We start from the raw sequence: 17264 nt of genomic DNA, 5'->3' as shown, positions 1-17264 counted from the left end.
ACTCTAGGTACTAATGAATTATTTCATTATTATTATTTATTTGTCATTTTGTGCCTCAGTTTCCTGTTCTGTAAATTGGAAGGAAAATGTCTATCCCTCAGGGACATAATGAAAATTAAAAGAGGGAGCATACAGGAAGCATCTAGAACAAGATTGAGCTATTAACTGTGTCACTATAGAGGAGGTGGTCAGATGTATTCAGTGTCTGCCGAAAGGCTAACCATGGCCTCATTTTTTTTTTTTTTCTTTTTGTAAGGTATAGTCCACTTGTCTTTCTGAGCAAGCTCTTTAAACGCATCACAGCGGGAGGGAGAGCAGTTCCCGTCGGTCTAGCCCCGTCTTGCGTCTCGGGCTTCATGTGCCACTTACTGTCCACACCACTCCCGCAGGCGCTCCATCAGAGCTGCCTCGTGTCGGGGAGGAGAGGCCATGTCCGGGAGACCCACTCAGCCCTCCCAACAAGACCCTGCTTGTTGTAGACCCTCCATAAGGACTGATGGGCTAGATCTGTTAATGATGCACATCTTAACACAAGTTAAACTGTTTCCAGTAGTCTCCTTATATATCTATAAATAAAGCACTTTATTAAAGGAATCTGTCTCTATTTGTTGCCTGTGCCTTGAGTGGGGGTGTGACGAGAGGGAAATGTGGATTTACTTCCTCATCCACCCCAACTCCCAGATTCATCTCATTTACAAGCCATTCTCTTTGAGTTTCCTTAGTAGCTATTACCACTTCTTTATTTCTTAATGACAGTATAGAAAACAAACTAATTTCTACTAGCCTCTAGCTGTGAGATTTATTGAGAAGACTCTAACATGTTTAGAACAATGAACTCAAGAAAAAATAAAACATTTATGTCATGGATTATTAACTTTGTCTTGATGGAATTAATGAAAATCCTTTTGGAAGTGGAGTTCTCAAGTCCATCTTTTCGTTCTTACCCCAGACGGCTGCTAATCTTAGGACAATAACTCGGGGTTAGAAGTTTTCCTGAGGACCATCATGAATGGGAAGTTTTTACCAGATCATCTATCTCTTGGCTCCTCCACTGAGCTGGGCTCAGAAACCCTATTTTCTTCTATTAGGCCTGCGGTCAGGATTTTCTGTGCTCCAGACCCAAAGCCAGCCCTCTTATAGCAAATCAATTTGGTTCCTATTTAGTAAAAAGAAAGACTCTTGGAGGAAAATACCTAAGTAAGTGACTTCTCAGAGCTCCAGAAAGCATTATATTTGCCCGTGTGCTCTTGTCTACTTTCGTCTACAAAGCACTGTCTCATTTGGGTATTTCTCATTCTTATTTTCCTGACAAGTTAGTTTAGGGCCTGTCTGACTCGGCCAGTAATAAAGTGATAACTAGTCTCCAAGAACCTTGAGACTTTGCTAAGATTTCGTAGACAGCCTTGCTCAGAGGAGAATCTAGAAAGTACTCCGTCTTCAGAACGTGCCATCTGGTGACTTCTGGACTGCAATGGAACTAACAGACATATTGTCACATTGTGACCCCGTTTATATTCAAATGGGTTTTCAAAGGGGAACAGGCACCGTGATATGAACTGTGTTGTCTGGTCTGGGTGGAGCCTGATTCTTGAATTAAGTTATGGGGATAATGCGGTATTATTATAAATGCCCCCTCAGGTTGAAATTTCTCCTCTTAGTGCATTTTTTTTTTGATTTTATTTGTTTATTTGACAGACAGAGATTACAAGTAGACAGAGAGGCAGGCAGAGAGAGAGAGAGAGGGAAGCAGGCTCCCTGCTGAGCAGAGAGCCCGATGCGGGACTCGATCCCAGGACTCTGGGATCATGACCTGAGCCGAAGGCAGCGGCTTAACCCACTGAGCCACCCAGGCGCCCTCTTAGTGCATTTTTAAAGTGTCCAGTGACTTGATAGATGGATTCACTCTTCTCTTGCTGAGTCTATGAAAATATTTCAAGACTCCCCCTCCCCATCTGTCCCTATTTCTGTAGGGCTTTCTGGATTATTCTCTGGCTACAAGTTTTTTGCCAGTCTCTCAGTAGAAGCCTTTCCTCTGGAGTGACAGTGAGTTACCCCACACCGTAGCTACCTTGGACTTCATGTCACTTTCAGTGCTTTCCATTTTTCATCCTAAACCCTCAGAGGGAACACAGAGTAACCGTCGGTCAGGAGGCTTGTTGGGCACACAGTGAAGTGTGATCCTCACTGCCGTTGTCAGAGACAGTCACACAGATGGTCTCTCTGGCTGCAGCCAGCTGCTGTCCTGGCCACACACAGCCACCTGCGCATCTGGAGCCCAGAGAGCATCAGGTGTGGACCAATGCCTCTCCCTACACTGCCATCCCTTGGGCTTGGGTGGTGAGCAGAGCTCCCCATCCCTTTTGCCCTCTGCCCCATCCCCTTTACTATCTGCTTCCTCCTCAGACCGGGCTGTGGTGGCCTCTCTCAGGATGGGCGGGCTGGCAGCAGTTGGCCAGAAAGACCTTACCTGGGGATGGGTTTCTCAAGCTGTGACATCTGGGCATCAGCTTGTCCTCCCAGCAGGACCCTCTGCTGGCTGCTTGTCTGACTTTGCTGGATGACCAGAGCCTGTTTGAGGATCTGGTCTGACGTTAGTTCCTGCTGTTTGCCCCTGTGAGGTCTCCCTGAACAGTCCCCTTGGCTTGATTAATGATGGAGGGAAGAGAAAACTGGGCTCCATAGGAGCCTGGAGGAAATGCAGACTTTCTTAATGAAAACATCTCTGAGGTTTCTCTCTCTGGCGTCGGGGGGGATAATGGTCTGGTGTCAAGATGGACCTGGCTTGTGTGGCTGTGACCCTGGCCTGCCATTCGTCTTCCTTTGCCTTCAAGCATGATTCTTCCCTCGATAATGTGAAGGCGCAACAATTCCCTGGGCCTGGCGTGTAATGGAGACAAGGCTGAAGCACCCTCAGATTTGCTACAGGGAAACGTCTCCCGAGAGCTGGCTATACAGTGGGGCCGTTGTCCCTCAGGGGCCTCTCCCTTCCAGTCTGAGGGCGGTGGGCACAGGTCTCCACCTGCTGGGGTCCTGATGGGATCAGGAGAGGTTAGCTCTCCTGAAGAGCTTAGCGTATTTCCCAGGGAGGGGGGCGGATTGCTGGGGAAGCTTATATTTTCATTTCTCCTGGCCCTAATCCCGCTTCTGGGGACTCAGGTAAGTAAACAGATCATCCGGGCTTCAGAGGGGACGGCCTGCACCTCACTCAGTGCTGACCCAGATGCAAAATCAGTGCCTTTCTTGGCTTCACGCACAAACCCAAGTCTCAAAGATGCTGTCACGTATGGTAGGGGCCAGGGTGGGGCATTGGCATTGTAGTGGCACAGATAGCCTGTGAGGTCCTAAGTCCCCTCCTGCTGGGGAATGTTCCCTGCTTGTCCCCTCCCCCTTGGGCTCTATCCTCTCTTTCCTGCTGGCCTTCCTATCTGTCCTCTATTTTCTCTCCCTGGGTCTTGACTCCAAAGTAAATTCTCATTTTTTCATGAAGATCAACTTAACAGTTTTACTGGTAGCCTTCGTTCCTGCTGACGCAGGTAGTTTCCTAAATAAAATATAGTTACGGATGTAGTGTGGATTCTGGTGCTAACTCTTAAAAAAATGAAATCTGTTTTTCCATCTTGAGTCCTCGGTTGGCTTCATGCGATTGGTCTTTCGTTATCCAGCAGCCAGGAGGGTCTGCCTGGGTTTCTCAAGAACTTGCAGGCCCTAGTCAAGAGCTTCTGGCCAATTTCTGTCCTCTACCTCCCAGACATGTGTCCTCACCTTTCCCGTTTCCCTCCTGAGGACCCACTTCTTGCACAGGTTATTGGCTTTGGAAATGCAAGCCTTGCCATGATCCCTGCCCCCGCCTGCTCCCCAGTCTCCTGGAAATGCCCAGATTGTGTCTGGAGATGGACACTTCCCTATGGAACATATCATTCCATGGAACATATCCCCTTTTCCCAGTGTGGCCTCTATCCTCTGTCAGTCATATTGTAGGAAGCATTCTCTTTGCAAATACCTTGATATGTCTTTACCTTGGTGTTTTTTTTTTTTTTTTCTAAGAACAGACTTAAATCTATTCATTTAGCATTCACTAATTCTACAAACACTCCTTATGCACTCATTATGCTCTGTCTTAATTCCCACAAACTCTAAATAAATGGGGAAATTTCATCTCTCTTCCGCAGCATGTACAGATTAGAACAAAATAGCATATACAGAAACTCAGGGGCCCAGGAAAGCAGGGGCCAAGTTCAGTGTCTGAGGGGAGGGGTGGGAGGTGAGAGGTGTTGGAGTTCAGTCAGGGCAGAGGGTAGCTGCCAGGGTACTAAGGAGGAGGGGGCATGGGGGAGTGGGCTGGGAGACAAGGTAAGCAGTGGTTGCTGTTTCCCTAGGGAGAAATGAGGGCACCTGAACCATGCTGTGGTTGTGGGAAGTCACCACATAGAGAGGACATAAGGAAGCTTTCTTGGGATTGAAGCTCCTAAGTCTGGTCAGGAGCAGGTAACGGGTAACAGGTGACAGAGTATAGAACAAGGTGGTTCCCACAGGGCTAGGCTGTAGCTGCCCCTGTTCTAGGCATACTTGCCTGCCTCCACTTTTCTCCTGCCCACCTGGATGGTCTCATGGCAGGGTGGGCTGCAGAAGGCTCCTGTGGCTGAGCCAGCCCTGCGGTGCCAATGTCAGACCTTCCCCTGCAATGGGCCAAGCCACCCCCCTTTAAGGAACCTGAGTCAGGGCATCGTGAGGCCCCCACTCTCGGCCTTCCTATATTGGTACCTTTTATGCAACTCCCTGAGGGTAGAGAAGTAGCCTTTCCCATACAGGCAGTTCTGCATCACTTCGGCCCGTGCAGCCCCAGAAGACCCAGCTCAGGCCTGGGGACTGTGGCAGCTGTACTTCACTGCTGGGGAAGGAGGAGACCAGGGAAACTGGTCCAGGCAAGCTGCTTTCAGGCTGAGCTGGACACATAATCTCAAGGGGATCCTCGCTCAGACTTCCCAGTCACCAGCTGCAAATCCAGATATGACTCCTGCTCGCCCTTAAGCAGCTTTCAGACCAATGGCCCCTGGGGGAGAGGGTAAATGGTGTTGGCAGAACAAGTTCGGTTTCCCAGTATTCCCGAGGCTTCAGTGTACCAGACCTGTGCTAGACTCAGAGATGGGAACATGCTAGAGGAGCTCTCAGACCATCCACATCAAAGTCGGGAACCTCTGTAGATCCTTCATTCCCCCTTACATTTCTTCCATAAAAAAAGCTGCCCCCAGAGAGCGTGGCACATGGGTGTACTAGTGTCCGCATTTCTCAGGGAAGTAAGTTCGGGTCACCCCCACTGCACCTCTCCGGGATGGGATGATTCCAAAGCTCTTGCTCTTCCTCCCAGGTCACCTGGCTAGGCTGTACACAGAGTTGAGTCAGAGTTGTACAGTGTGACATTGAAAGAGGAATCGGGCTTGTATCTCTCAGGTGGGGAAATGAATTAGCTGGCCTCCGTTCCAGCTCTGTCCCCACTTAGAGCGGAGGCCATAGGCTCCAGCCTCAGGCCCTTTGCCTGGCTCTGGCTCCTATCTGCTTCTGACTTTACTCCCTCTGGCATCTCTGACCTGGTTCCAGGCCTTTTGCTTTGCATCCAGGTCTTTCCTCTGCCATGCCCTTGGCCTCAAACTTCAGTCTGTCTTCTGCTTCTCATGCCTACTTTCACCCGAAAAAAAAATTTTTTTTTTTTTTTTTGGTTTTGCTTCCTTGTCACTTTTGTGCTATAATGTCCCTAGGCCAGCCAGAGGGGATGAGGGTTTAAATAATGACAGTCCCTGCTCTGCTTGTCTGTCTTCTGTGAAAGAGCTCTGTGCTGTACCTTAACTGAGAAGTGAGGGAAAGAGTCCTTCAAACCAGGAGCCTTTTCTCTGCTCCTGTGGCCTGGAGCTCAGCTTGGGCTGTTAACCCCTTGAGCCCAACCATGAGTGAGTGTTCATGTAGCGGGGAGTCTCTCTCCTTCCACACCACTTTTCTTGGTTCGGTGCCCATCATGACCATCCCCTGACACTTGGTCTCCACCCACCTCCCCTGAGAAAAAGCTTGCTTTATGTCTGTCCTGACCCAGATGAAGCCCCAAGCAGAGGCTGCCTTTCTACTATCTGCTCTTGATCTTTCCCCCAAAGGTTCCATCTCCAGTCTGCAGACAGCTGGACTGTAAAGATAGTGCCCTCCCTTGGTGTCCCCACCAGTGAAACTGGCAAATCACCTAATTGGGAGGATGCCGAGGTAGGACAGGAGAGACAGGGCCACAGATCAACACAGGGTGTTAGTGTCTGCCTACAGTAGGGAGGAGTACTGACATAGCATCTAACCAGGAGAAGGGGCAGGAGTAAGAGGATGTGGAGCTCCAAGTGGGGATCAAGAAGACATTCTGAGTAGGCTGTAGGTGAGAAGCAAGTTGTGTTTGAACAAAGGAAGTTCTCTCCCAAGTCAAAGTGGAGGTGGCCAGTCTCTTCTTCCTCTTGTTCTCTCTTTTTGGGGACCAAGATCAGTGTATATCCTCTTAGCAAGACATATATCCTCCATTCGCCCATCTATCTGTCCCTCCATCCGTCTCCCCCTCCATCCTTCCATCCACCTGTCCCTCCTCACTCCCACCTACCCATCCCCCAATCCATCTATCCATTTATCCCTGCATCCATCCACCCATCAAGTATGCATTAAGCACCAACCATATTCCAACCATATGGTTGGTGCTGGATGCTGTGGTTAGAGATGGTAAGAAAAGTTTTATACACACACACACACACACTCACACACACACATATAAAAGTTTCATATACAAGAGTTATTTACAAGTTATATATGAATATGTACACATTTATCGATATATGCATATACATATGTTTATGTGTAGATATATGTATACATGCATATATGTATATATGTATAAGTTATATCTATCACATACATGTATATATTTCCAGATATATCTATGTGGAAAGAGCATTGCTGAAGCCTTTAAACTGAAAGCTTGTTCTTTTGACCTGAAATGCGGTCACCCTTCCCAGAAGACATACTTGTGGGAGGACCGAGGGCTTCCTCTGGCCTTTCTGAGTCACATCCTGTTTTTCCTCTTCATTGCCAGCCTCTCTGCATTCATACTCTCGTTAAGTACCTTAATTCATTGTGAACAGAAGTGCTGGAGGTAAAAAGGGATATTCCATTGGGTGCTGGTGTGGGCCACGGCTGGGGCGGTGCTGTCCCAAGTGGTGTGTGCATGTGCATGAGACGGAATGTGGGTCAAAGAGTGTCAGCTGCTTGAATGCCGTCAGCTAGGAGTGGGTGGCTGGGAATCCCATGAATGTCTTGAGAAGAGAAATCTTCACATTATGAAGGACTCTCCACTTTGAATTATTCTTTTGGAAAAAAATAAAATAAACCAAGCTAACTCTAAGTGGCTGACATTGTCCTATAACAACGTCTCATTATGAGTTTGTATTCCAGAAGGGAGGTGGACTTGTCAGCAATTATTCTGCAGTGGTAGGAGCTCCTGAGAGGCGGGATCTGACAAGCACAGAGAGTGGGTTAGTCTTTCTCATAGAGCAAATGTGCCCCCAGGGCTCGAGGGCTAGGAGACCCAGTTCAGGGATTCCCTGTAGGACAGGAGGTGGGTTCTTGGTGATGGGAATGACCGCTTTCTGCTGTCAGGCAAGCCCCTGTATACCACAGGGCTCTGGAACAGGACACTGGCCACTGACATGCCTGCTTCCCCTAGGCCTGAGGCCTCAGCTAAGTCGGCAGTGTCCACGTCATCTAGGCACACTCCCGCCACATTTGAAACATCGCCTGTCCATTCCCTACCCTCTTCTTCCACAGGCCTTTGTGGCCCACATCCCTGTGACCGCTGTAAGGATGCAGGTTGCATGTGCTTAAGACAGGGATCTGCAGGCAAGGCCAGGACACATGAACACCTGCAGAAGTGGTCAGCTCTGCTTGACGTGCGGTGGTGGGAATGCTTCAGGCAGTTAGCGTGAGTTGCTAGACAGTCACGATGGAGCAGATGGTTTGAAGTCCTGCACTATGTCAGTTGCAGGGGGCGGTCTTTGCTACCCCAGCTCTTGTCTGGGGCTCTGCTTTGGGGGCACCCACCCCAAGACACGTGAGGCAAGAAATTGCAGGTGGAGAACAAGGTATGTAGGTACTGGGAGTGTGAGGGCCAGCCTGGGGAGTGGTGAGAGGTAAGGCTGGGTGACAGTAGGGGTTCTTCCTGCAGACCAAGGATCTTATTTGATTCTCCTGGGAGTCCTGTGAGGTTGACACATTCTCCTATTTATATCCAGTGATTTTTGTTTTCCTGAAATATTTTTAGCAGAAATCTTGCTGCTTAGGTGTGCAGAGACTCATCCCATTGACCCACTTCGGCTATTGGTTGTTTGTGCAACCAGGAGGGACCACACACCTGAACAGGGGCAGATATCCCCTCCTCCCTAGCCCCGCCCCTTACACTCTCCTCCCTTTGTGCTCCATGACCTCCCCCTGGAGGAGTGGGCTGACGAGAAGTACCAGGCTGCCTTCCTTCCTGCAGAGGGCTCTGGAGGGGCCCCTGAGAGGGTGGGTGCTGGTGTTCAGGCTCAGGCACATCAGGGTGTTGAGTTGTTATTAGGACGGTGAGCCAGATCTGTCCCATCCTTGGATACCAGCATGATGCTGATGTTCTCCTCACTGTTGTCCCAGTGTCTCCCCAACACTCGTGCTCTTGGAAGTTCTGAGGTGTCTTCTGTGGGCCACCTCTCTGTAGCGGATGGCTCAGCAGGGGGTATTTTCATATGTGCACAGTTGCGATCCCCAAGTGTGTTCCCGGCTGGCGGTGATGTCCCTGCAGGGCAGGCTCTGTGGGCTCAGAATCTCCATTACCATAAGCTGCCAGTGTCATTCAGGCTACTCTTTACCCGTCTGGGGACCAGAGCTATCTTTCCAAGACAAAGATCTGACTTCTGGGCCCAGATTCACCAATGGCGTCCTTCTCCCAAAGTCACCTGTATTGTTACTCTATAGCATGACCCACAAGGGTCCCTGCCTCCCTCTTGATCCCACTTCCTCTCTGCGCTACACATGGATGCAGACATTTGGTATTGGATTCAGTCCCTTTAACCCGGGGCTTGGCCACTTGTGGTCCCTGGGCTGGATCTAGTTCATTGCCAATTTTTTAAAATCTAATTTTATCTAAGTCTTTATTTTTTAATAAAGATTTATTGGCACATCCCTTGTTTCTGTGTTGTCTGTGGCTGCTTTCCTGCTATAACAGCAAAATTGAGCCCCGTGTAAGAGACTAGAAGGTCCATAAAGCCTAAAATTTTTCATAGATACATTTTTCATAGCCTAAAATTTCAAAGTCTAAAATATTTCATAGATAGTGCTGCTAGATCCTGCCCTATCTGACCCCGCTCCTTTGTACCTTCATGCCTTGGCCTAATGCTGCCTCTCTGTAGTGCTCCCCCATCCTTTAGCCTATGAATCCTTTGAGACCAAGCTTTCTGCCCATCCTTCCTCTATCCTGTGTTATCCGATCAGGACGTCCCCTTGCATTCTTGCACAAAGCCCGTGTATAAGTCTCAACCATGGTGCTGATCGTGCTGGTTCTCCTAGTTTTGTACAGATCCACTAGTACAGATCCATTCTAGTTCCTGAAGCAGTGCTAGCTCTTATTCTACTTAGGACTCCATTGCCTGGCCTGGTTTTTGAATGAAGCTAGAAGACTGTGGTCTACATACTGGGCACTGCTTATTAGTGTTGGCCCCCTGGATTACCCAGACCCTCTGCTGGTTTCTCCCATTTCTGAAAATGCATCAGTGGAAAGGGTTTCACTGCCTTTGTGTTTGCAGATCTCCAACCTCTACCTGTATGATAGTGTCCTGATGTTGGCCAATGCCTTCCACCGGAAGCTGGAGGACCGGAAGTGGCACAGCATGGCAAGCCTGAATTGTATACGCAAGTCCACTAAGCCATGGAATGGAGGGAGGTCCATGCTGGACACAATAAAAAAGGTGTGTGTAAGGGGACACCCACTGGACGAAGGTTGAAGACAGACCCTTCCTTGTGCATAGACACTCCCCTACCCCCTTGAGCAAGTGCTCTGAAGCTTAGCTTTCTGCGTAGTTGCTCCTGTGGGCCCCTCCCAGGCCTCTCTCCGTGCCACCTCTTCCTTTCCCAGCATTAAATGCTGGTGAACTGGGCTTCATGGATATATTATTATTATTATTTGTGTTTTTCTACAAGGAGATTGGACTTAGAGAGGTTAAGTAACTTGCCTGAGGTTACAAGTAAGCAAACAACGGAGGCAACTGCCCAGCTTATGTGTGCCAGATGGCCACTGTTCCTAAGAGAGGCTGTCTCAGTCAACAGTGTGTATGCTGATCACCAAGACCTTAGCTTGTATGTGTGTGTGTGTGTGTGTGCACATACACATCTGTGTGTGTGCACATGTGTTCTGTGTTGATGATGTATTGTACACACTGAGGCATGACACCGAGTTGGAGGGCTGGATTAGGAGTGAATTGGATAATCACAGACTTGTTACAGTGAGTTGGCTTCCTGAGGCTTCAGAAGAGCATTTAGGGAAATCTACTGTGCTAGGAGTTGTAGGCACAGTAAATGATGCTTGGTGGCATTAGCACTGAGCGTATTCTGTGTTGGTTGAATTTACTGCAGCCTGAGCCAGAGCTAGGGTGCCTCTCTGGCCAGCTCAGGCTCTGGGACTCCCCTGGCTCACAGTGTATGAGAGATCAAGGCTGGATGACACCCCCACCCTAGGCTTGAAGAGAGAGGGAACTCGCCACAGCCTCCCTCAGCCTCTGCCACCTGCTCCTACAGAGCCCAGTGCATGGCCAGAGAGAAGGACAGGACTTCCACACCCACCATGTCCCATCTGTGCTGGACACCGTGATTCATACACATTGCAGCCTTCAAACCTTGCAGGCTCTGTGATGCAGAACTTATTAACTCCAGGCTGGAGATGATGGGAGATGGCTTGCCCAAGGTGGCACAGGCAGCAAAGCCAGGACTTGAGCTATTACTGGCTGGCAGGGCACAGGCATGCTGCCCTGTAACTTACGACCATGTGTCTGATATGGCTCCGTTGACCTTTGGCCCCCTCCTTTGGCTCAGGCTAAGGTGACTCCTGGTGCAGATTTCAAGGGAAGACTAAGCTCTAGGAGGGTGGAAACAAAGCTGTCATTCTTTGATCTCATGGCTAGCATGATACATAGGAAGGAGCAAGTGCTTTTATCATATTGCCAAGATGAATATCAAATGCGAGCCTTCAAAATTTCCCATGAGCAGAGGTCTGGGAAGCGTTGATCTTACTCTGGGGCTGTAGGACTGCTAGCAGCCTTGTCCTCATTACAGCCGTCCAGTGCTTCCTCAAGACCTTGATCATCCCATTCGTAGGGACTACCTTTTTCTCCTTCTTTGTCATTGGGATTCCATCCTATATTTTCCTCAATGAGCTTTCCTTCTCTTCTGCAGGGCCACATCACTGGTCTCACAGGGGTGATGGAGTTTCGGGAGGACAGTTCGAATCCCTACGTCCAGTTTGAAATCCTCGGCACAACCTACAGTGAGACCTTTGGCAAAGACATGCGTAAGGTAAGTCTTAGGGCCCCCACCTGCCTCTTTTCCTGCAGTGGTGCCCCTGGCTCTGTGTTATGAGCAGGTGTTAACCACCACCAATGTCCCCTCTTCCTGTCTCTCTCTGACAATGCTGCCCTTTATGTTTATGGGGCACAGTGTGGAGAAGGCTCAGAGAGTATTTCAATCAGGAAGTTCTACTGATTCAGTTTCTGAGTACAGCAGGGTCCCTGGCACCACCTGGTCCTGCTGCATGGCCCTGGGCAGCCAACCAAGCAGGCCTAGGCTGAGGCTGGAAGGGGTGTAGTGTTTTTCCAGAGTGGCTGAGATCAGCCCAGCTGTGGGACAGGTGTAACTGTGGCTGAGGCAGGAGTCTGAGGTTACAGCCAGTGTCCCCTAGATCTAAGAGCGAGACAAAGCCATGAGCAGAAAAATGAACCACAAGGAGGGTGAGAAGCAGGGAAGGGTGGAGCCCAGTTCGGGGGCGAAGGGAGAGGTAGGTAGACAAACTGCATAGCTCAGGGTGGGTTTTGGCTGTTTTATTTGGTGCTCATGAGAGTGGCAGACCTGGGGTCTCTTTCCAGTAATACTTTGCCTCTTCCTCTCTCTTCTCATGAAGGATTTTCAGGACTAAAGACTTGGGGGTGGAGGAGGCAGCCTTTGCCCAGAGTTGGAACCCTCAGAGTTAAAGGGAGGCTTGTGAAGTCAAGACTAGTAGGTATTGGGACCGGGAGGTCAATGTAGCAAGCAAGGTATTGGAACAGTTATCCAAGAACCCCAGATGTGGTCACTTAGAGCCTGTGTGGAATGGATGATGGGGTTGCAAGGCTCGGCCACGCAGCTGGCTTAGATGTATTCCTAGGAATGGCCCACGCAGAAGGCGCATGTGTTTGTTGGGCCATTAACTGATTGCCATATACTCAGGCATGGGATCATATTATCACACACAGACACACTCGCACACATACATTTCTATACAATTTAAAGGAGGGCATCTCTACTAATCAGTGCCCGAAAGAAGAAGGACATAGTGAACTCTTACTGGGGCAGGATAAACCTTTAACAAAGAGGCCTCTAACCTGGCTTTGGGCATTGGTTGGGCAGTGGAGAGGCAGGAAATGCTAACACGCTCTTGAGAGATTGCGAATCTAGGTGACGGCCTTCTTTGGCTGTACTCTTTGAGGAGCAGGTAGAAGGAAGCATGTGTGGAGTGGCCGAGGGTATGAGGGCTGGAGAATGTGCTGGGGGTAGTCATTGGTTATCACATGGGAAGAGGACCAGTTTCCCACAGAGGGAATGGGATGGCTGGGGGTCCATGTGGGATGTGGGAGTTGGGGAGCTTCAGCTCATTTTAGGACAGAAGGTGGAGTCACTGGTTGGTCCTATAAATAATGGGAGGTTGAATAATTGGTTGTGATGCCACACCAGGTTGGGTGATGTTTTGGAGGTTTGTTTGTGGCATCGTAAAGGGTGTTGGCTACTATGGTGTAATACCCCGGAGGGCCAGGGTGGGATGTGCAATGTCAAGGGCATCAGGGAGCCCTCATGATGTCTCTTAGGGATGCCCAAAGCTGGGAGGTTTGATGGGGGACCAGGAATGGGTGGTCAGCATTGGTCTTTGTTATTCAGGACCACAACAGAAATCAGCTCCTGTTGGGACTCCCACCTGGTAAGGAGCAATGAGAATCAGGAAACCACTTTAGTCACCCTGATACCAAAGGGGCTTGCAGAGTGTAGCTACCTGCCGAGGCGACTAGTCACATTTGCCACCGTGCTTGCTTTCATCCCCCAGTGATCCTCAGAGGCTAGAGACACTCAGGCCTGCCTGCTGGCTCCCTTGCTGCCCCCAACCCCCTTCTTTCAGCTCAGCTCCAACAACAATGTCCCACAGTAGGTGAGAATGTTGTCGGTGTGGGTCCCCCCCTGCTAGGGGGCCCTGCTGACCACTCCAGGTGCCTGAGAGGGCAAGAGGCACTGTGTCCTCCACTTCCTGTTTCAGGTGTCTGGGCCTTCCCTGTTGCCATGGCAACACTCTTCCAATACCCCGACTCCAATGGGAGCTGGAATCTCTCAGTGTAAGGAGCTTCGGAGAGCAGGAGGCCTGAATGTAATTGAGTTGGAAGGGAAGCTGATTTTCAAGTGGGCTTTATTTTAAAGCGTATCCTTTTGTCATTTTAAAATCTGACCTTAATAACTGCATATCCCAGTTGTTATCTGTCTGCCTGGCAGCTTATCTCTGTTAAGGAGAAGTTATCTGGAAAGCAGGGAATGGGATTTACCATAGCAAATGTTTGTTATTCAGGCCCATGGTGCATTCGAGCAAGGTCTGGGAGGCTTCGGGATAAAGCCAGGTGAGGGAATTGGGACGCAATGTCACAGGTCTAGGGCGACCTTTGAAAGCAGGGCTGAGCTATGCGTTCCCGGTGGAAGATGGGGCTGGGAAGGATAGGGCTGGGAAATTGGGGTGACCTAAAAGTAAAGTTTAGGGTGGGCACCTGACTTGAAGGCAGGGTTAGGGTGCTGAAGCACACCAGGGCAGTGCAAAGATCATTCATGCTAAGGAGGCAGGGGCACCTGTGATGACTGTTCCCCCATCGGATCTCTCTGGCCACACCCAGTTCCGAATGGTGAAAGGAGCTGACTGGGCAGGTTGCTAGATGCTGTTATGCTGGAGAAGGGTCAGGAGTGCTCTGCAGAGATGATCTAGGTCTTGATATATGTGCGTATCCTAATCTCTATTTTATATATATATATATATATATACACATATATAGGTATATATATATATAGGCATATATATATATAATAGGTATATATATATATAGTATAACTTCTGTATATTATATAGTATGTGGCCTCTTATCTATTCTATATGTAGATGTATGTATATATATATATGTCTATGTAGATATAAGTTTACATATGTATATATAAGATTAAAACCAAGTACAGCAAACAAACACAGGCACAAAAAAACAAAAAGCAAGTGGCTTCTTTAAGATTTAAACCAAGAGGAATTGTTTCAATTAGGGAGCAAATGGATGTTTTCTTAAAGTAAATACTCTGGGGGGAATCGCAGGGAGGGTGAGTCACCCAGACGCTTTAGATGAAGTGGCATCAAGAGACAGTGGATTACTCAGCCCCTTCAGAGGGTGGAAGGAATAGGTGATTGCCTTGCCCTGCAGGGTGCGGGACAAATGCTAATTCAATTATCTCATCCAGGAAGTGCGTTCTTGTTGAGGGAGTGCTGGATGGCAAGATCAAATGTCACCAGCCGGCTGTGTAACTCCAGGCAAAATATCAATCATCTCTGTGTTCTGCTTGGAGCTGCCTGGCACGGGTGGTCACCAAGCAGCCTCACGGGGGAGCAGGCTTTGCTGCATAGTCACGTCCAGCTCCCACAGGACTTGGCCTGCCATTTGTCCCGGAGGTGTGTGCTTGTTACCGTCAGAGCTCCACCAATTCCTTCTCGGTTTTCTCTGCACTCAGACAGAAATCTGTGAAGGGGAGTCGCATGGCCTTACCCAGGCAAATGTCCTTAGCGGATAACATGAGCTGGGGTGGCATGGTTGGAAGCCCCCTGGATGGGGGTTTCCAAAGATGGGGGCATGGAAAGCTGTTTCGCGGTGGACAGAAGGGAGCCGAGCAGGAGCTGTGGAGCTGCTACTTGTGAACAATGGTGCCTTCCAAGTCTGTTGCCTCACGGACTGGGGGATTTTGTGTCACTCCTGCCTCTCCTGAGATTTTGCAGCCACTTCCCTTCCCCGAACCTTCATCTTCTCAGATGGGAGGTGCAGATACCGCGAGCCTCCTGGTTGAATCAAGGGCTCCGTCGGTATGATGACCCCGATGCCACTCTTGGCAGTGAGTGCTGTCCTGGGTGGTGCGCCATCAGCTTCTGCCAGGCAGAGCTGTACCCCTTCTCCAAGCTGTCTACTCCGGACTGTGTAAAAGCAGAGACGTGCACACAGGCTTAGAATGAGGCCTTCCACCTTGAAGTGTCCTGGACCCCACTGCCGAAGCCTGAGGCCAGAGACAGGAGGGAGGAGGCTCTGTGTGCCCATGCAGTGCCCTCTCCCCTTCATGCGTGGGAGCAGGTAGCCACTCTTTATAAAGACCCAGTGGGAGAGTGTGCTGGGAACACGGCCTCTGATGAAATTTTGTTTTTAGAACTGTTTTGGTTTGATTCAAGGAAGAAGGAAAACGTGGTTGTCGTTTTGTTTTCTTTCTTTCTTTCTTTTTTTTTTTTTCCTTTCCCACAAGCATGAGTTGCCTGGAGTATAACACCTGCTACAGCCCTGCAGAAACATTTTTCCATGACATGATTACTGAGGATATCTGCCCTTTTCCACCCTAGTGATACTGATGTGGGAGACTCTTTCTCTTCTACCAATGAAGAGTGCCTGTTACACTGACACCCTGGGGAGACAGCCAGCTGCCCGCAGGCCCTTTGAACCTCATTTCCCACGGGCGCCATCCACCTGATTTACTGGCTTAGTGGAGGGTGACCTGTCTCCTTGGTCAGGATTGGGGGGTGGGGAGTGGTGGGAAGCATCGGGAAAGCCCATGAATGTGCTCTATGTGTTGGCATTCTAGGGCAAAGAACACTTTGGTGTGGTGAGAGAACAGGACTGTTTCTGCTCCTTGTGATAGAGTAGAATCCAGTTCGAACCAAGAGACTGAGGAAGAATTTAGTCTGGGGTCTTCAGGCTTTTCTTTAGTCCTAAAAAATCTGTTCCAGTGGAATCTTATTGGAACCCAGACACCATTAAACAGTTGTAGAAGTTGACATGCAGTGGTTACGATAGATGGGAAATTGGGGTCTAGGGTCCCGAGTTTCCCTGCACCATCTCCCCCATCCCAGTATCTCTGTGGTCTTCTGAGAGCTCCACATGGGAAACTGAGGCTCAGAGATTGGATTGACTCAGTTATGCAGCACCAACAAGCATGTATCTGTGCCTGGGCTGGAAGGCAGATTTCCTGAGGGTGATGTGTGGAGCCTGGAGCCTTCTTTCTGAGCTCAGGACCATGCAGTTCCAGGACGCCTAACTCCAGGAAGCCCCCTTTCCACCCCATCCTCCTGTCACCCCACTCTGTCTGCCCCCACAGAGCCAGCAGTAGGACCTCAGAGTCCATTCTCGTTGGAGCCTGCTGAAGTCCCACCATGGCCCTTGGCTCGGCCTCCCCATTCCAGCCACGACCCAAGAATGGGAGGGCTTCATTCTCCTTTAGCCAGTTTAAGATGCTTCTTTTGTCTTCTCTGTCAATTTCCATTCTTCATGAAAGCTGGCTTTGGACAGGAATCAAATGCCCTCCTTGATGTCATGTCCCTGGGAAGGGCTTGTGGTTGCTGATAATTCATAGAGTAATAATTGCTCATCATGTAGTGATTGCCATGCCATAGGACCCCGGCCCTCCCGGGGCTTGAGAGTACATCATTAACATTCTGGCCCAGGTCTGCTACACTGTGTTACAAATCTTCACGCATTCTCAGGGTTCAGAAGTTCTAAGCTGTGAGGCCAGGTGGAAAAGGCACCAGCCCGCAAGACAAGATAGCCCTGGTGATGAAGTAGGGGCTGCCACTTAGAGCACAGGAGGAATCCTTTACCTGGGGTCTCCAGCAGCTGGTGCCTGGAGCTGCACGGTAGATTTTGCATTGAAGAAGGGGAGGTGGGCAG

The 17264-nt window shown here is 49.6% G+C and overlaps 1 protein-coding gene across 2 annotated transcripts in view; it reads left to right on the top strand.

The window, feature by feature from the left end:
- GRID1 (glutamate ionotropic receptor delta type subunit 1) overlaps positions 1 to 17264 on the top strand; it is a 682834-nt gene that overhangs the window by 464069 nt on the left and 201501 nt on the right. For both annotated transcript variants that reach the window (XM_032312358.1, XM_032312359.1), the window contains exons 7-8: positions 9843 to 10004; positions 11485 to 11604. In XM_032312358.1, the coding sequence (XP_032168249.1) occupies positions 9843 to 10004; positions 11485 to 11604 (282 nt within the window). The remainder of the gene's footprint in view (positions 1 to 9842; positions 10005 to 11484; positions 11605 to 17264) is intronic.

The sequence above is a fragment of the Mustela erminea genome, chromosome 14 (assembly GCF_009829155.1).
Source record: "Mustela erminea isolate mMusErm1 chromosome 14, mMusErm1.Pri, whole genome shotgun sequence".
In the NCBI taxonomy this organism is placed as follows: Eukaryota; Metazoa; Chordata; class Mammalia; order Carnivora; family Mustelidae; genus Mustela; species Mustela erminea.
The sequence above is the reverse complement of the archived record's forward strand: the minus strand, read 5'-3'. Positions and strand labels throughout refer to the sequence as shown.